Source organism: Phaseolus vulgaris, chromosome 1 (genome assembly GCF_051622355.1).
Source record: "Phaseolus vulgaris cultivar YP4 chromosome 1, ASM5162235v1, whole genome shotgun sequence".
NCBI lineage: Eukaryota > Viridiplantae > Streptophyta > Magnoliopsida > Fabales > Fabaceae > Phaseolus > Phaseolus vulgaris.
In genome coordinates this window covers 5,661,518-5,679,410 of record NC_143498.1, presented here as the reverse complement: position 1 = coordinate 5,679,410, position 17,893 = coordinate 5,661,518, and the positions used below count along the sequence as shown (strand labels likewise).

Here is a 17,893-nt window from a genome sequence, read left to right as displayed (position 1 = left end):
CACTCATTCTTGGCAGCGTATTAAATTCCAACGTATCTTCTGAATACTCTTAAAAGCTAAATTTTCAACCCAATCACTGTGTTACTTTAAAAAACAAATGTTTATACATATAACTTTCCAAAGTTTCAATAATTACATTATTGAAATATATTGTATTGATTGTAATACAATATTTGTTTGGTTATAACTTTGAAATTTCTAATTTAGTAACTTAATTTTTTTTAACTACAGTATATTATATTATTGCTGGTACCTTCCTGCTATAGCATAATTATTTCAAAATATAGTTGTAAGTACATGCCTTAAATGTAGCATTAATACATGTATTAATTCCAAACCATTCATAAACCTTTTTTTTTTCTTAATGGAGTGAATGAATAGTTTCTAATAGTCAACTACTAAAGCTCTTATGCAAAATAAGTTAGACTCGTAATTAAAGTTTGTTTACCCAACTATAAAACTAAAGATTCATTTTTAAAATAAGATTTATTAATTTTTTATAGATTTTTTAGAGTAAAATTATTTTATATACTGTTGGTTAGTAAGGTGGGTGGTAGTCATATTTTTAGAGTAAAAACACCTATTGATACTCATAAATGTGAGAGGTATTTGCTAACAGAAGCAAAAATAAAGAATGTGTCAAAAAGTAATCTTGAAAAAAGTAATCTTTAAACTGCAAAGATAATATGAATGCATGAGTTTGTGGTTTTGTTTTTCTTACTTGTAAAAATACAGGTTTTTCTTCGTTGTAAGTGTGAGACTTCTAATTATTAATGTATTGATTCTAATATTAATAATTTAAATTATATTATATTATGAAGTTGGAGCAAAATAATTATTTTCAAAGGTTTTTTTTTAGTAATTGTTTATTGGATTTCATTTTTGAATAAATGTTTTTCTTTAAAACAATATCAGCCCATGAGTTAACCCTTGCACATAAGGTTTTTGTGGGCTTTTAGATCATGTGGGTATTTTTTATATGGCAAATGCTCCTTACACCATATCAATTCCATGCACCCAACCTGTTATTTAAAATGACATAAATATCCCTTTAAAATGACGAAAATAACCTTAAATAAAAGAAGAGTGAAATTACTTCAAGAACTTTTATCCAGAAATATTCCTGATTTAGATATTCGGAACACATTTTTTGAATTCCAAATATCTTTATCCATAATGTATTTTTTTTATTTTTGAATTATATTTATTATTCTGGATTTTTAAATCCATAATAAGGATAATTTTGGAAATTAGAAAAATGAGATGGTTCAAGTTAGAATTGATATGATGTAGGAAGAAATTGTCTTTTTTTATGGATTGTTCTTATCCTTATCCAGTAGGTCAAACCCTATGACTTGATCTAAATTAACCACTATACTATAATCTTAACATTACTACTATCAAAAATTAAAATATAATTAGACTACGTTTTGACAATCTTCTCCATAAAAACTTTCAAAAGAAAAAAAAAAGAATTTTTTTTTTAATTTCATTTATTTATAAATTAAAATTAACTTATCCACAAATTAAAATTAACAAACTCTATATTTTCAAGCAAATGATTCACAATTTGAATTTTAATAATTTCATTATACATATAAAACAAACCACGTAAAAAAAGTATCCACATTATATATGTGCTCAAGTCCGAAATAGTTACTTATTGAGTCCGACAATAACTAATTCATAATAATACTGAGATTACAAAAGAAAAACTGATATAACTTTTTTTTTCTTTTCCAAAAAATCTTTAGGAAATGTTTCTCAAAACATATCCTAACTACAGTTATAATTAGAAAACTTTGAAAAGTACAAATATACTATGATTTTTTTTTTAACTTAGACTCTAAATACGGCTAATTCGCACTGCACCATATCAATGACCTACACCCAACCTGCAAAGAAAATGTTTTGTTTTATCTTTATTTTTCGGATATTTATATCCGCAACGCAAATAAGACAGTTCTGAATATACAAATCCAGAACTGAGATGTGCCTTCGGGAATGACAATCCGCAGCACAATAATGTCTTCCAGATGCTAAAATCCGGAAGCTTTTTTTCATTCTGGATGCAAAAATCCAGAAAAGATGACAAGGGCAATTTGGGATTTAAAAAAATGATGGGTGCAGATCAAAATTGTTGTGGTGCAGGGAGAATTAGCCCTAAATACATCTAAATTCTAAAAAAAAGATAAGGACATAAGCATAATCCAATAAATTATATAAGCTACCAATATTTATCTTAAACTACAAGTTATATACAATACATGGGTTTTTCAATTATCACCTTTGGGTTCAATTATATTGCATTGTGGAATGGGAAGTGTTCCCTTTCACTTCAAGTCTCATATCGTCTGAACCAGTCGCTGATAGTTCTTGCAAGGATCTTTGTATCATTCAAAGAAAGAGATGTAAGCCTTTGAGCAACAGCATCTGCAGGAGTATACAATTTACCCACTTCCCACCTCGCTCCCTGATCTCCAAATCAAAAATGGCCACCACAAAATTTAGACAAATTATCTTATTAGCTGGTGAAAATTTTCATTTCATTTTTTCTTCTTATTTTTCTCTCTTGAAAGTGTTTGTAATCTGCTATTCCTCCATGGATTTTAGAATGCTTAAACTGTATTTCATATAAAGCAATTTGCATGTGAACGAAGGTACTTCATTGAAAATCCTACGTCGACTAGAGATAATGATACTTCATAATACATAAATCTCACTTTATAAGTCGATTTTATAAGGTTAAGATAGGCTTAAAGTTCACTTCTTAATAATTCAAGAAAGTAAATTCCAACAATAAGGAAAACTTTACTGTGATGAACATAAGTTTGGTACAAAAGGAGGATGCAAGGAAATTTGACCTGAATGCATGGTGTGATGTGGTTACCACTTAATGTTACTTTCTCTAATGTCCCTCCCAATGACTCCACACGAGGCTTAATTGTTTCTTCAAGAATATCTGTCTCGTCAATTGCGTCAAAATTGAACTTCACCTAGAGTGGCAGAAAAACAATATAAGACAAATCTTACCAATGCCACACCATCTTTCAAGAATGAGTTATGAGTTGAAGAACAAGTTCTAAGGCATAGAGCATTAGACAAACCAATAATGTGTGCTCAACGTTGTATGAACATTTAAAGCAATCACGGTTTTCAGATGGTGTTGGCTTGAACTCTGATACTCCTTGCGAAACCTATATAAGCATCAAGAAACATGCAGACACATCGCACTCATTAATACGTAAATTAACTTTTAAGCATCATAATCAAATTTACATTGAAAGACAGATATTCAACCATTCTAAGGTTGGCTTCATACTTGTCCATCATTATTAGTAGTCACTAAAAGTCAATGATCACAAAGTTCATCCATATTTATTTACCCATTGGCTTAGAAATTATACATGCATCCACCAATACATGAAAAATTAACTAGGAAAAAGTTATGCAGGATGTGGTTGGTGCATAAACAAAAACAGGAGGCATGGGAATGAACAACAAAACTTCACCTGCAAGGTGTTCCCATTAACACATGTGCCTAAGTGAAATAAATAGCATAAAATAATCCTCAATCAACAGTTAACAAGTACCTCATTCATTACTGATGGCAACTGATCAACAAATTTAGTTAAGGAATTCAGTATTTCCTGCTCAGATTCTTGTAGAGTTGATCTAACAGCATCCAACATTACCTTCAATGCATCTCCTACATAGATTGCAGATGACATGCATTATCATCGTAGATACAAAAAATTAACATGGTTAATGTTAAACTTACCAAAGAATCCAACTGAGTGTTGAGGTGGTAAGGCAACAATTACTGATTGTATAACAGCAGAATTATATTATTAGACGATCAACAACAATCTTGGGTTTTAGACCAAATCCTTTGATTTAGAAAAAAATTGCCATATCATATCTAACTTTCTAAATTCTCTAGTTATTCAATCACCTCACCTCAACTAAAAACTAATGCACCACAGTTTCATAAGGCTCTTGCAACGCAAAGGTGTGGGGGAGGATCATTCTAAACAACCTTTAGAAGGGCAAAAAAGTAAAAGGTTGAAGGATAAAACCTAAAACACAGCAAATATTAGAAAGCAAAAAGGTAAAGCTACAGAGAGGAGTCTCTCAAATACTTCTACACTCGCGCATGTGTTGTGTTTAGGTAAGATGCCCAATCAAAGTCGTTAAAGGTCTTCTGATTCTAGCTGAGGTTTTCAAGAACCTTGTTCTTGTTGTTTCCAGCTGCCTTTCTTGTGAATCTCCAAAGAAAAAACTCTTTTTATGTTAGGAAAAGGCTCAATAAATGGAATTCGTGTTTTAACAGTGTTATAGATCTCACCAAGACCTTTTAGAAAACACATAACATACTCAAATCCTCTGTATTGAAAAAAAAATTTAAACAAAGCACAACTGCAAAGAGTGTTACAAACACAGCTAGGTATAGGTCTTAGACATTCAAGTTCCTCCCAAAGAATTTTCAGATCAGTAAAAAATTGAGTTACATTTCTTTCTTGCTCCTTAATAGAATGAACCTCTTGAAGCAAATATGAAATCCGAAAATGGTCTCCCTTTGAAAATATTAGGCATTGATCAAATGTACAAATTGTATCTAATAAAGATGACTCCATTGATCTTTGAAAATATTATCAAGAAAGAATAAAGAACAAGGAAAACAGCCGCAGTAGAAGCAGAGTAGGCCTTAACCTAGAAGATGGCAGCCCATTAAAGAAGCGCAAAAGAGTAAAAAGGTTGAAGGATAAAATCACAAAACGCAGCAAATCTGAAAAAGCAAAAAGGTAAAGTTGCAGGGAGAAGTCTTTCGAACACTTCTACACTCATGCAAGTTGAAGAGCTCCATCAAGAGCATGGAGATGAAGAAAATGCGACCAGAGAAGATGAAGGAAGAAGTCATGGACCAGGTAAGAAAAAAAACTGGAAGACTTTATTATTTGAAACTTTATACACACTAGACTATCCTCATCTAATATATGCTAGACGGTCCTCATCTAGTTTGTATTAGATGGTCCTCGTCTACTACTGTTAGACAATCTTGTCTTCTATACATTAAACAGTCCTCGTCTAACACATGTTAGACTGGCCTCGTCTTCTACTATGCACTAGACACTAGACGGTGACCGTCTAACACATGTCGTGTAACACTTGTTAGACGGTGGTCATGTAACACATGTCGTGTAACACATATTAGATGGTCCTCGTCTAGTACATATCTCAACACAACAATCCCCATGCATATTGTTGGAAAAGCTTCTTCTATTGCACTCATCCCTACCTTAGTTACAAAGTCTTTAGGGACTCAATTCTAGTCTAGAGGACGGTAGTTTATTTTCACATCAACTGGAAATATGGTTTAAACAAACTTTATAAAGTTTGGGCAATCCTTACCATTGACTTTCAGTCCTAGGTGTGAAGAGATTTTGGGAAAAGTCACCTTATTTAAGGTCACCACTAACCCAATTCAGTTGTGATTTCTTTGGAGATTGTCTTAATTGCAGCCTCAAGCTGGTGATGTAGTTTCACATCATTGAGAATACATATGGCTTAACTAAGGTTTATATGTTTAGGCAGTTATCACCTTACAAAGGTTTTATAGGAATGAGTGAAGTCCTAAATCTAAAATTCTAAGAAATGTATAAGGTTATTTTATAGATTCGAGCCTATGTTCAACCAGTCACCAAGGCACAACTCTACTGTTGCACCACTGAGGTCGGTCGCGATCACCTTGTCTCTAGTAACTGGTAAAATAATGAATATGTAGGATCTTAGACAGTAACATATAACAAAGAAGGTAATGATGGCAATGCTGCCATTTTTGGATAGTTGGAAGAGTGAGATATCTAGAGCATTACAAAACGCTGATGCAAAAGAAAAATCATCAGAAGCAAGCTGAGGAGATACCTGATGCATTTCTAGCTATTGAATAAAAAGGAGCTGCCTCCATAACTGGCATCATTTGGCTGACTGCAGGACCCAACTGCAGGGCAGCACTGCAAAGTTTTAGAGCACAATGGAGATGAACAACTTACAAAAATGCTCTATCAGCTGAAGTTCAGATCGAATATGAATAATATTATCCCCTTTGAAGAACATATTATCTCTGTAAGGACATACGAAATTATTTCATGAACCATGTTGATCTCAGTGGTTATGATGCCATAATGGATTATATGAATAAAGACAGAAACAATCACCTCCATGAGCATCTTCATTTCTGTTCTAGACAGATTAAATTTATCTGTGAATGCCAGTTAGTTTATGGTATGCCAATAATTCTTATGTCAACATGTATAAATGTTACATTTATTTAGCTTACTAGCCAGTTATTTAAATGGGATCAGAAAAGGAAACGGAAGTATTCCTAAGCTCATTTGCTTTCCATCTAATTGGACAGATTTATAGAATTCTTTTGCAGTTATGATGAATGCACAGAAACAGAACAAGAAATATTAAAGCTGGTTCAGGTGTGTTTCCACTTTCAAACATATTTATAACCAGTATTTATGTTTTCATCACAACCTTGATCATTTGGTACAAATCCTCCAGGTGAAATACAAAAATATCAAGGAATCCTGTCTAGACAATGAATATTTCTCAAAAAGAACTTATTCTTATTTAAAGTCATATGTCGAGCAAGCAGTGTATAACAAAAGTTCTTCAAAAATTGGGCATCCTCAATCAAACTTAGTTCTAAATTTCATAAAAAAAGTTCTGGAGGGAAGGTAAACACTTAACACAGCTTTTAGAAAAAAATAACCGCAAGAATGAATAAACAGACATTAGAGTAAAGTAATAGCCTATAAAGACTCATGGATAAATTGATGTAATAGATTTCATCAATTATGACTGCCAATACCTGTTCAAAGTATGGGACTGCCTCCGTTGCTGGCCTGTTGTTGTATGAGATTATGGCATTAGCCTTCCACAAGAGACATTTTCGTCACATTCCTTGTATGAGTTATATTTAAGTAAATGAAACTTCATAATCCACAACATAATGCTTCCATAAACTAAAATTATGTTATAATAATTTAATTAGTACACTACTACTATTAGTTAAAATATACAAATTCAATCTTTTGCTGCCGCAGTAAGAATAATAACCAAACCTTAGGTATTTTCTCTGAATATAAGCTTCCTGTGAGTAGTTGAAGAAGTGCACCATTGCTACAGATTTAAAACAAAACAGAAATATATTACTTTCTTGACATTAATTATAGTAAGAAGATCTTGCCCCAGTATAATATTATAATATAACAAACAAATAACTAATCACTACGACTAACCAAAATAAATAGTTAGGTTGTTTTTTCCTACTTAACAACATAATTTTAAATTTTATTCTAAAAATGTTCATAGGATTAAATGGTTTAAGTGGTAACTATATAAAGTGGCATTACTCATAAAATAAATTATTTTCTCACAAATGAATCTGACTTGTGTTATTAACAGTCCAACAAATACATTCACTCATGGAAAATGATAGAGTGTATCATGAATAAACTTTACGACAAATAAAGTAAAAAAGAAATTAACTATTAATACATCTCAAAAAAGGGTAACATGTGTTTCTTATAATTAAGAGAAAAAATGCACATATAAAAGGAAAAGAGGTAGTATTAAACACTAAACAAACCTATGGCCAACAGAGAAAAGAGGAAGGTCTTTAAGCTGAGCAGGAGACAGATTGGCTTGGGGCAACCCAGATGTCAGGATAGTACCCAAACAAGCTTGGAACCTCTCATATACTTGCTTAGCAGCTTGAGAATGGTCAAATGTCACATTATAAGGCACCACCACCACAAGAAAACCCTCCTTTGCCAAAAACTCTATTAGGTACCTGCAAATTGCAAATTAAATGAACAAAACTCATCACACCATCAATATCACCACCCACATGAGAAAATCAGCTATCAATGATAAAGACTCAAACTTTGCATTGAAAAAACAAAAGGGTAACAAAAAAATACCCGTAAGTAACCTCAGGAACAGCACCAATGAAGGCACCACCCAGGAATTTGATTATAGCTCGAGGCTTGGAAGGATTAGGGGTAGGTGGTACCACCAAACAAGAGTCCAACTTGGTGTACATCTTGCTATTGACTCTGGTACTTTTGTCTCCACCAACAAAAACATTAGAAACCATCTTTGAAGTCCTTGCCACCATTCTCGTGGATAGAGTGTGAAAGTGGAAGAATTTGCTGAACAGACCATTAGGTTGTGTGTGCCTCAGTGCACCAAACCCAGACATAGTACTGTTCCTAGAAGAGAGTATGCATTTCAAATCTGAACCTAAGACGAAGGATGAGGAAGCCATTTCCATTAATTGTTAGATTAGCAAATGACTGTCGAAACTGCAAAGTGTCGTGAAAAATAAGGTTATAAAATTATTATTATTATTAATATCCGTATAAATTTTGTGTCATTCAGTTGTTGCTGAGAGAAATTTGAAGTTTTTTGCACATATGTAGAAGATTTCGCCACGATTTTGAGGTCTCTTTCTGTCGTTGCTGATATATGTTTTTTACTTTTTCGACCTCTATATTTTTTCTTTTTTCACCTCTTCTTTACTTTATAATGGCAAAGATGTTTTTCATATTTTTTAAGAATATATTAAAAATTGAATTATATGTTCAAACAATATTTTAGAATTTTTTGTCAGAATACATAATCCAAAGTGTATTTTCCAAAATATTATTAAAAAAGTGTAAGATTTTAATATTTCAGTTTTCACAATAAAATTTAAGAATAAAATAAAACTATAAAAACAATCTTAATAAATAAAATAAAATTTAAAATATAAGCAAATTAAACAATTAAAAAATGAGCAAATTAAACACTAGAAAGATAAAATCATGTTTTGTGCTCAATCATCTCTTCTTAGCAACTCATTCAGCTCTATGTTGAAATCTTAATTTATAGTTGTTCTGCCCCTCCAGACAAATAATAACTGTTCTGGATATCATCATTCACCACATAGCACACAACTCAAACACATAAAAACAAAACACAGAAATTAAAATAATGGGTTGTCTCCCAATAAGCGTCTCTTCAACCTCATATAGCTTTACGCTAGTTTCTTTATATCTCTTTCAACAAAATCACTATGATGAGTCTTTCAATTTCACTACTTAAATAAGGCTTCAGCCTTTGGTCATTGACTACCCAACTTTTGTGTCACACTGGGTCCTCCAACTCCATTGCTCCATAGGATTTAAAAAGTGTTCTTCTAGGTGGTGGTTGTTGTCCTTCCTTAGCCATGTTACTTTCTTTTTAAATTATTTCAATGTGAGGGATAGACATAATCAGATTCTTTTCTAACTTCTATTTGTTTTTCTTTCCTTTTTTATTTTTATTTTTCTCAATTGTCTTCTCAATGTCTAAATTTAAATTGCAATTGATTTCTATAAACTTGTTCTTTTAATATCATAAGACAACTCAAACAATGATTAACATATAAAATAAATAAAAAATAACAATTAAAAAATTTAAATAAAAGAAAAAATAAAAAAATAAAACAAATTTTTTTTAAAAAAGTAAAAGAAAAACAAAACAAGAAGTGTATAATTAAAGTTAATTAACTAAATAAAATTAAAATTAAAAACAAAATAAAAAAAATAAAAAAATAAGAAATATATAACAAAAAACAAAAACTTACTAAAAATAAAAACTAAGAATAAAAAAATTAAAAATTAAACAAAATACTAAGAATAAAAAAATAAAATAGAAACTTATAATTATAAAGAACTAACTAAAATAAATTAAAAATAACTACGTAAACTAAAAATAAAAACTAAAATAAAATAAAATAAATATAACAAAACAAAAACAAAATAAAATAATAAATACAGTAATATTAAATAAAATAAATACATTATCCAAAAACAAACTTTAAAAAACATTCACATCTAAAAAAACAAAATCTTTAAAAATATTCACAATACTTGCAAATTATACTTTCAAATTTTAAACAAAGTTGTTTTCCGACAACGACAACAAAAACTTGATTAGTCTTTTTTACACCAAGTGTACAAAGTTAAAAGTAATAATTTGTACATAAGAACGAATATCAAATCCACAAGGACACTTCAAATATTGACAATAGTTTGCATGAAAATTAAATAAAAGCAATGAGTAAAAGTTTTCAATTAAGAAAATAGGGAATATGGTTAATCATTCTCACTCGTTTGTGGTTTTAAACATATAACATCCCATCATGATTAACATTGAGGCACATATAAAAGTTATTCATATTGATTTATCGCATATAAAATTATTAAGAAAGTCTCCTAAATATCGATATCTCACATATTTATAAAAACTCTTTATCATTAGGAACAAATGTTATAAAACAATTAACATTTCAAATTTATTCATGACATTTAAATATATTAAGTATTATCATTTAGGTCAAATGCTTAGAAGTACTTTCCACTCAAATCTAAGGATCAAAATCATTAATAGTTTCAAGCTTTGAAAATAAAATGATAATACCAATCATCAATCAAGAACTGATTATTATAGATAAATATCACCTCAATACATAAAGGTTTAAACATATTACTCTCAATCCCAAAGAAAATAATTAGTTACTCATGGTGGCTATTACAAGCATGGACAACAAGAAAAAAAAGATCCATAGCGTTTTTCCTTGACTGTTGCCTCCTTTAGGGTTTCCTTCCTTTGGTTCCTCCCAATGATGTCAAGGTTATGTCTCATGCTTTCTACTTAATCTAATTGGGCTTAACTAGGTGACATCTCGCTTAAGCGAGATATTACTTGCTTAAGCGCGTTTTACTATAAAAAGCCCAACTTCACTAAAGCGAACTCGCTTAAGCGAGCCTTAGGCGAGTTCCTCTGTAGTGATCTTGCTTGAGTGAGTTTGTGCAAATTTTCAATGTTCCAAATTTGTCTTTTCATTTTGTCTTTCACTTGTCCATTCTCCTTTAGCCCTTTTACCTCTATTTTCTCCTAGATTCCTAAAATTAACACAAATTTGATAATAAATCGTTCATATTCATCTTATAATCCAAAAATATGTAAAAAGGTTAAATTTCCTAAATTAGAGGTTAAATTATAACTATTTTATCAATTCAAGTTCATAAGTGCTTATCTTTTTTTATGAAATACTATTGAATTATGACACTTATCATGTATCAGAACACACTGGAAAAGGATATATCTTGAAGTCCAACACACCATTGATGCTTTTGATTAAGTATTAAACAATAACGTACAAAGATAAATATGTTTCATCAGGTCGTGTGAGATGCAAATGTTTTATCTAAAAAATAATATAGCACATTATGGTCACTTGCTTTGTCTAATAAGTGAAGGCTTAATGAGAAAATATGCACGAATCTTAAATTAACATTATATCTCAACAAACTCTTTACAACTTTGTTATATGTTACATAGAAAGTTTTCATCTTCATGTCTACCAACATCCCATATAACTCATGTCTACATCAAATATCTCTTGAAGAACGCATTAAATTGTTGTATGCCAACAAGCATCCTAACACACCTTATGTCAATCTTGAAAAGACTATATGCCGCATTTTTACTCCAGTTTGGATGAAAGCTTTATCACCTAGGCATGATAAGTCATGTTAGCTATCATGATGTTTCTTAAAGAAGAGATAATCTTTAATGTTGCATGGAGCACAACATTTAATGCATCTTTACGTTCTTGTTATAATAGACAAATGCTTAAATGTGAAGACCTGAGTTGAAACTACTAAACAAGCACACAAGAATTTACAATGTCTCTTTCCTCAACACTCTATATAAAGCACTTTTCCAAGTTAAAGAACAAGAAGAAGTGATGAAGAGTTGTCAAAAGACTGTCAATATTCTCACCCAAAGCTTTTTGTGCCCTAAACTTTATAAAAATACTTTTGTGTTTATTAGCAAAATAGAAAAATGTATAAATTTTATATTCGTTGAAAGACGTCAACTCTATGTCTAGTTAGCAAAACCCTGTGATTGTTTATATCGCCATTTCGTTTTAAAACCATTTTGGCCAAGAGTGACTATGTTATGAAAAATACTTAAGTTTTAACTAAGATTAGTTGTTGTTCCAAATAATACCTGAGTTGCTCAACCAAAAGTAATTGAGCTAAACAATAGTTTGGGTTGTTAGGTAGTGACTGAGTATTGAAATAATATTGAGGTTATTTAGACAAAATTGACTAAGTTTCAAATAATACTTTGTGGTATTTATATAATGTTAGTATGACTAGTGAAATTTGATTAATAATTGGATGTAGAATGTTTTTTTACAAATGAACCAATTTAAAAATGTCCCGCGTCCTTCTTTTCTTTATGCTCAACTAAATTGTATGTTATTAAATATGTCCTAAGGAAAGAATGAGAGATTTTAAAAATTAAATTTTTAGTAAATCATTTGTCACATTAAAAGTTGTTTGTACTCCATCAGATGAGATGCAACTTTGCAAAAATTTCAAAAAGTTTTAATAAACAAGCTAACCTTTCATTCTTGTGTATTTTGACTTGTTTTTCACAATATATTTTAAACTCCATGTGATCCATGTAGTCGAGGTTGTATTATTGATGTGCTAAAATTGATTAGGTATTAAATATTTCTTGAAAAATAAAAAAAAATTAACTAGGTATTAGTAGATATTTCTTGATAAATATCTTAAAAATGTGGATGCATGTATAATATGAATGTATTTTTGTATACATTCGATTAATATAAATGATAAATTGTGTAATTATGTACTTTGACAAACAAACTACACACAGCCCTAAACTTACTTTCGTGTTAAGTTGAATAAATTAAATATGAATTTTATTTAGTTAATTTTGATTAACTTATTCCGTATTATTATCTACGTGATGACGTATTATGAGTGTATTTGATAATTGAGAAAACACATTGTAGACTCTCAAGTTATCTCAAGTTATGTAAGTACAAAAATAACTGTCCCACAAACAAACTACAAACACACATAAAATCTCAAGTTATCTCATGTTATATTTTTATTATTTTGACAAACAAACTACATATATATATATATATATATATATATATATATATCCGAAGTTTAGTTGTTGGGAAGATTTTATGTTGAGTTTAATAACGGAATGATTTTTTTAGGTTACAATTTATGCATTGAGAAGTATTTATTTAATTTTAATTTCCCTGGTACAAAATAAAGATAATCCATGATAAAAATACTAGTTGCAATTAAAATTTATAACACAAAATATTTAAGCTTATGACTTATATTATTATAATAAATAAATTATAAATATTATATTTAACTACTGATAACTTTTAATTATTAAAATTAAACTTTAAAACAAAGATAAAAAATAAATAATTAAAAAAAATACGCGCAATAATAATAACCATCATATTAAATGAAATTAAGCTGAAATGGTTGAGAAATAACTACTTTAGTCTAATTGTCCAATCAAATCTATACAAAATTGAAATTATTTGAATTTCAAGTTAAAACATGTGCCGAGATTAAAATAAAGCTCAAATATAACTAAATAACGAAAATATCTTTTAAAAATACCCTGAACAATATTTTGAAAATAATCTTGTTATATATATATATAAATATTACCATAATTTGCATTTATCACACTTGAATAATTTTGTTTTACATATCTTTAACATATTGACTCCGATTACTCAAATCTTATAAAAGAAATCTTAACTATACAAATTACATTCCCAAATTAAGATAATTGTTTTTCAATAAAGCAAGAATTGAAAATCAAGAAAATATTTTGGAGATCAAAACTTGTTTGTTAAGCCAAACTCAATTTTAGTGCCACCAAAGAAAATAAAATATCTTTATATCTATATATTTATATATCTTATATCTATATATCTTGTAACTATATATCTTTAGACATCTATAAATAATAAAATAAAACAGTAACATCAAACAAGAAATCCTAGCAAGAGCGGAAACAGAGTATCTTCTTGTGTGCGGTCTTTACTGCTTTCTCTGTTATTATTCTTCTTCTTCTACTTCTCCGATTCCACCTTCCGAGTTGACTCACTCGCCATGGAGGAACAACACCACCGGCAGCCTAAACCCAACAGCATCAACGCTTCCGAAAGCGACCCTTTCCTCCTAAACTACACACCTTCGGATCTCCGAACCGCTTCGGAGTTTCTCGCCACGTGGCTCCCCTTCCTCTCCCGAGATCTCTGCACGCGTTGCACCCAATCTCTCTCCGATCGTATTCAGTCCATCGACCCAGGTCGCAATCCCCTCACTTTTCTCCAAAATTCACGTTTTTTTCCATCTGGGTTTCACCCGTTTTTTCTTACGCTTTCTGGGTTCTTTAGTTTCAGGTGAAGTGCCCCAAAACGACAGCCCCAATGAACAAATCGATGCTGAAGATAACTGCGACGCGCATTCGCTGGGGAGTTGGAAAGACGGGGCGGAGGTGAATACCTCTGTGGAGACTCCGAGCCAGAGAATTTGTTGGGCCGACATGGCCCAAGAGGACGATGAGTTTGGCGAAGAAGAAAACAGCAACAATGGGGTTACTGTTGATGTGGGTGATTCGAATGATACTTCTGATGTGGGTACAGTGGTGGCTGAGAAGCCGACTTTGCCCAGGGAGCAGAGGGAGTACATTAGGTTCATGAATGTGAGGCGCAAGAAGGACTTTATCTGCTTTGAGAGGGTTAATGGGAAGCTTGTCAACATTCTTGAAGGGCTTGAACTCCACACTGGTATTTTCAGTGCTGCTGAACAGAAGCGGATTGTTAGTTATGTTGCTTCATTGCAGGAGATGGGGAAAAGAGGAGAATTGAAAGGTTTGTGATCTCAATTCTTGACTTCTTTCATCCGTTTATGGTTTTGTTTATGTTTGTATGTTCTTTGTGATCTTGTTATGTGCTTCTGTTTCGTTGTCTTATAGTTGTTTAGTGTCAAAAGAATTGAAGGGTAATTTTTATATGATATCATTAAGTGCTGTGCAAGGATTTATAATTTTTTTACAGTTTAGTCTACTAAAGTTTACTTTTTTTTTACTTATAATTGTGTTCGGAGTGAATGCTTAATAAAATCAAGCACGTAGCAGAAATTGCTGTCACTCTGCATGGCTTATTATGCTCAAATTTGATGAAAATTGTAATATCCAATTTTGCATTTACTGTTACATGTGTTGCTTTAGCGTTGCAAGTTTAATTGTTCCCTGATAGTATGAACTTATTAACAAGATAACAACTTCCACGGGGTGATTTCTGTTCTTAGCAAGTTTAGCACTTGTTGGGACCAATGTGTATAAAAATACACTTTCATTGGAAAAGTATTTTTGAGGGTTGAATTGTATATTTACTTATAATATAAATTTAATCAGATTATGTGCGGTGTTCTTCTGCACAGCTGCTAGTGTAAAGTAATATTATGAATTTGATGATCTATAACTGCAACGTAATTGTAGACTTATTAATACGTGTCTTCCAAACTGTTGCTGATAATACAAACTGTCAATAACTTGTTTGTGCTGTCACATCAGTTATTCTGTTAACTATAGTTGCTTTTGATTTGTCAAATATCCATATTTGATTCTTTTTGTATTGCTAGTTAATGACTTGAATCATTATACATATACCATATTCGTTAACATTGTCTTGTAATTTAACAGAAATAAAATTTAATCTATCAGCTTAGTCAAAGGAGAAAAGTCTGGCTGCCCTAGAGTCTGTAACATTAGAAAAATATTAAAAATTGAAATATTTCACTGTTTTTTTCGTAAATTAACCATTTTTTATTGAAAAATATTAAAATATTGAAATATTTGACATGTTTTTGTAAATTAACCATGCAAATTAACTTCTCAAGCCTTTAAAAGAGATTAGAACCTTCAATTTACATCCTCAGCATCATTATTATCAACTTAGGGGGCTAAAACTTTTTTGATTTGAATAGTTATCAATAAGGTCCTAAGATGTGGCTTTGTCTCATTCAGAAAGGCATGCATGTGCCTCAATGAAGAGACGGTGCCTCAAACAGCCAGGGTCGCTTATCCCTTCTATTACCACACTTCACCTTCTGATGCCTTATCATGTTTTCCAAAATTTAGGGCTTCCCAAGATTTGGGGAGGCAAATGATTTTGAAATTAATGTAAATATTCTTCTTATTTAGGAATAAATATGGTGGGGCTCAGACTTTAGAGCCTGTGGTGGGGTCAATATCCGAATGCTAATGACTTATCTTAAGATACTGAAAACAAAAATTACTTTTTTCACACCAATTTCCTTGACTATTTAGTGAATATGTTTGGTGGTGTTGTTTCTTATGTTAATTCTTCACTTGTTCAGAGCGGACGTTTTCTGCTCCCCAAAAGTGGATGAGGGGCAAGGGACGACAAACCATCCAATTTGGGTGCTGTTACAATTATGCAGTGGTTAGTCTATATCCTGAGCTTAAGTTTCTTTATTTTGAAACAGAGTAAAAAGTGAGGTAAGTTTTAAGATGCTAACTTTTTTGGTTACAGGATAGAGATGGTAACCCTCCTGGTATTCTTGCGCATTCAAAGGTTGATCCAATACCTGATCTTTTCAAAGTCATCATCCGGCGACTGATAAAATGGCATGTACTACCTCCTACTTGTGTGCCAGACAGTTGCATTGTTAATATATACGAAGAAGGGGACTGTATTCCTCCACACATAGATAACCATGACTTTGTTCGACCATTTTGCACTGTCTCATTTCTTAGCGAGTGCAATATAGTTTTTGGATCAAACTTAAAGATTGTAGGCCCTGGAGAATTTGATGGTTCGATTGCTATTCCTTTACCTATGGGGTAAGTATTCAACTATTATTACATTTCTTACAGTTAGATTGAATTCTTCAGTTTTCTTATTTCAATATAGAAGATTCAGATTCTTATAGGTAATCTTTTTTCTCCAGATCTGTACTTGTCTTGAACGGAAATGGAGCTGATGTAGCCAAGCACTGTGTGCCAGCAGTTCCTTCGAGAAGGTATTAAGCAATATAATATTCTATGAATGGCTTTTAAGTTTTGAACAACTCACAAATTATTGATCTGTATTGTTTTTGTTGAAACTTTCACTAGGATATCAATCACATTTAGAAGAATGGATGAGTCAAGGAGGCCTTTTGGATATGTTCCTGAACCTGATCTTCAGGGAATTCAACCATTGGCCTATGAAGAAGTTGAGCAGGAAAAGAAATCTGGTGGACACAGAGGTGGTCGTCATATGAGGAGACATAGAGACAGGAGAGGAGGTGGCAGGAATGATGCAATGGGATTTGCATCTAGAAATGATAGGTTCTCAGAGCACCGTGACTCGAATCATAGTACACCCAGATATGGAAATAGGTGGAGTAGAAAGCCTGGTAGTTGACAGGTGCCGTGTTATTAGGATCAAAGGTTTCACAGTTTTCTGAACTTAACAACCACATGTTGGTTATGTTCATGAAAACCTTTACATGTCAAGAAGTGTGTTATGGTGGTATCTTCACTTTGGTTCCTGGGAAAGCTTTGCACAGCAGCAATTTTATATGATTGTATACTCAAGTTGGTCACTTGGGGTGCTGCTTTGTAACTTTGTCTCCTAGCCTCAGGCCGTGGTGTATATTTGAGTGAACTTTTTAGTTAATAAAGGTTGCTATTTAGTGAGAAGTTCTGATTCATCTGTTTTGTCAGTACCAAGCTAAAATTTGGCTGGGCTATAATAAGGCATTTTGATATATTTTAAGCTTGATACTTTATATAGTACTGATGAGTGGATACAAAATATTCATTGTTGAGGTAATAATGGTTGCATTGTGAATGTTTTATGTTAAGTTTCTTTATACACTGATTTAATTTTAATTGTTTAATTGGTATTAAT

General features: G+C 31.4%; 2 protein-coding genes across 7 annotated transcripts; one reads left to right on the top strand and one right to left on the bottom strand.

Moving 5' to 3' along the window:
- Window positions 1-2,200: 2,200 nt before the first annotated feature.
- On the bottom strand, window positions 2,201-8,462 carry LOC137816675 (initiation factor 4F subunit (DUF1350)). Of its 5 annotated transcripts, none has more exons than XR_016518776.1 (9): window positions 7,995-8,411; window positions 7,661-7,864; window positions 7,134-7,191; window positions 6,881-6,943; window positions 5,926-6,014; window positions 3,594-3,709; window positions 3,108-3,197; window positions 2,865-2,996; window positions 2,201-2,473 (listed from the first exon to the last, which is right to left on the bottom strand). XR_016518776.1 is itself a non-coding variant. In XM_068619924.2 (9 exons), the coding sequence occupies exons 1-9, from the start codon at window positions 8,345-8,347 to the stop codon at window positions 2,398-2,400; spliced, it is 1,173 nt and encodes a 390-aa protein (XP_068476025.1). In that variant the 5' UTR covers window positions 8,348-8,457; the 3' UTR covers window positions 2,201-2,397. The 5 variants fall into 5 exon arrangements, 2 of the variants coding, with proteins under 2 accessions (XP_068476025.1, XP_068476024.1); XM_068619924.2 differs by having other exon boundaries at window positions 2,201-2,478; window positions 5,926-6,001; window positions 7,995-8,457; XM_068619923.2 differs by having other exon boundaries at window positions 5,926-6,001; window positions 7,995-8,457.
- A 5,459-nt stretch (window positions 8,463-13,921) lies between these two features.
- Window positions 13,922-17,815, top strand: LOC137816676 (RNA demethylase ALKBH9B). 2 transcript variants are annotated; one of them, XM_068619926.2, is made up of 6 exons: window positions 13,922-14,277; window positions 14,372-14,842; window positions 16,353-16,438; window positions 16,529-16,839; window positions 16,947-17,018; window positions 17,113-17,815. In XM_068619926.2, the coding sequence occupies exons 1-6, from the start codon at window positions 14,079-14,081 to the stop codon at window positions 17,402-17,404; spliced, it is 1,431 nt and encodes a 476-aa protein (XP_068476027.1). In that variant the 5' UTR covers window positions 13,922-14,078; the 3' UTR covers window positions 17,405-17,815. The 2 variants fall into 2 exon arrangements, with proteins under 2 accessions (XP_068476027.1, XP_068476026.1); XM_068619925.2 differs by having other exon boundaries at window positions 13,935-14,277; window positions 14,366-14,842.
- The last annotated feature ends 78 nt before the right edge of the window (window positions 17,816-17,893 follow it).

What these genes read in the sequence shown, in the direction of transcription:
- LOC137816675 (XM_068619923.2), bottom strand. Translation starts at nt 8,347, where the DNA reads ATGGAAATGGCTTCCTCATCCTTCGTCTTAGGTTCAGATTTGAAATGC. An exon ending in GTTCCTGAGGTTACTTACGG is followed by an intron (nt 7,865 to 7,994) that starts GTATTTTTTTGT and finishes TGCAATTTGCAG; the next exon opens with GTACCTAATAGAGTTTTTGG. An exon ending in CAGTCCCATACTTTGAACAG is followed by an intron (nt 6,002 to 6,880) that starts GTATTGGCAGTC and finishes GCTGCCCTGCAG; the next exon opens with TTGGGTCCTGCAGTCAGCCA.
- LOC137816676 (XM_068619925.2), top strand. Translation starts at nt 14,079, where the DNA reads ATGGAGGAACAACACCACCGGCAGCCTAAACCCAACAGCATCAACGCT. An exon ending in GCTGTTACAATTATGCAGTG is followed by an intron (nt 16,439 to 16,528) that starts GTTAGTCTATAT and finishes TTTTGGTTACAG; the next exon opens with GATAGAGATGGTAACCCTCC. An exon ending in CCAGCAGTTCCTTCGAGAAG is followed by an intron (nt 17,019 to 17,112) that starts GTATTAAGCAAT and finishes AACTTTCACTAG; the next exon opens with GATATCAATCACATTTAGAA.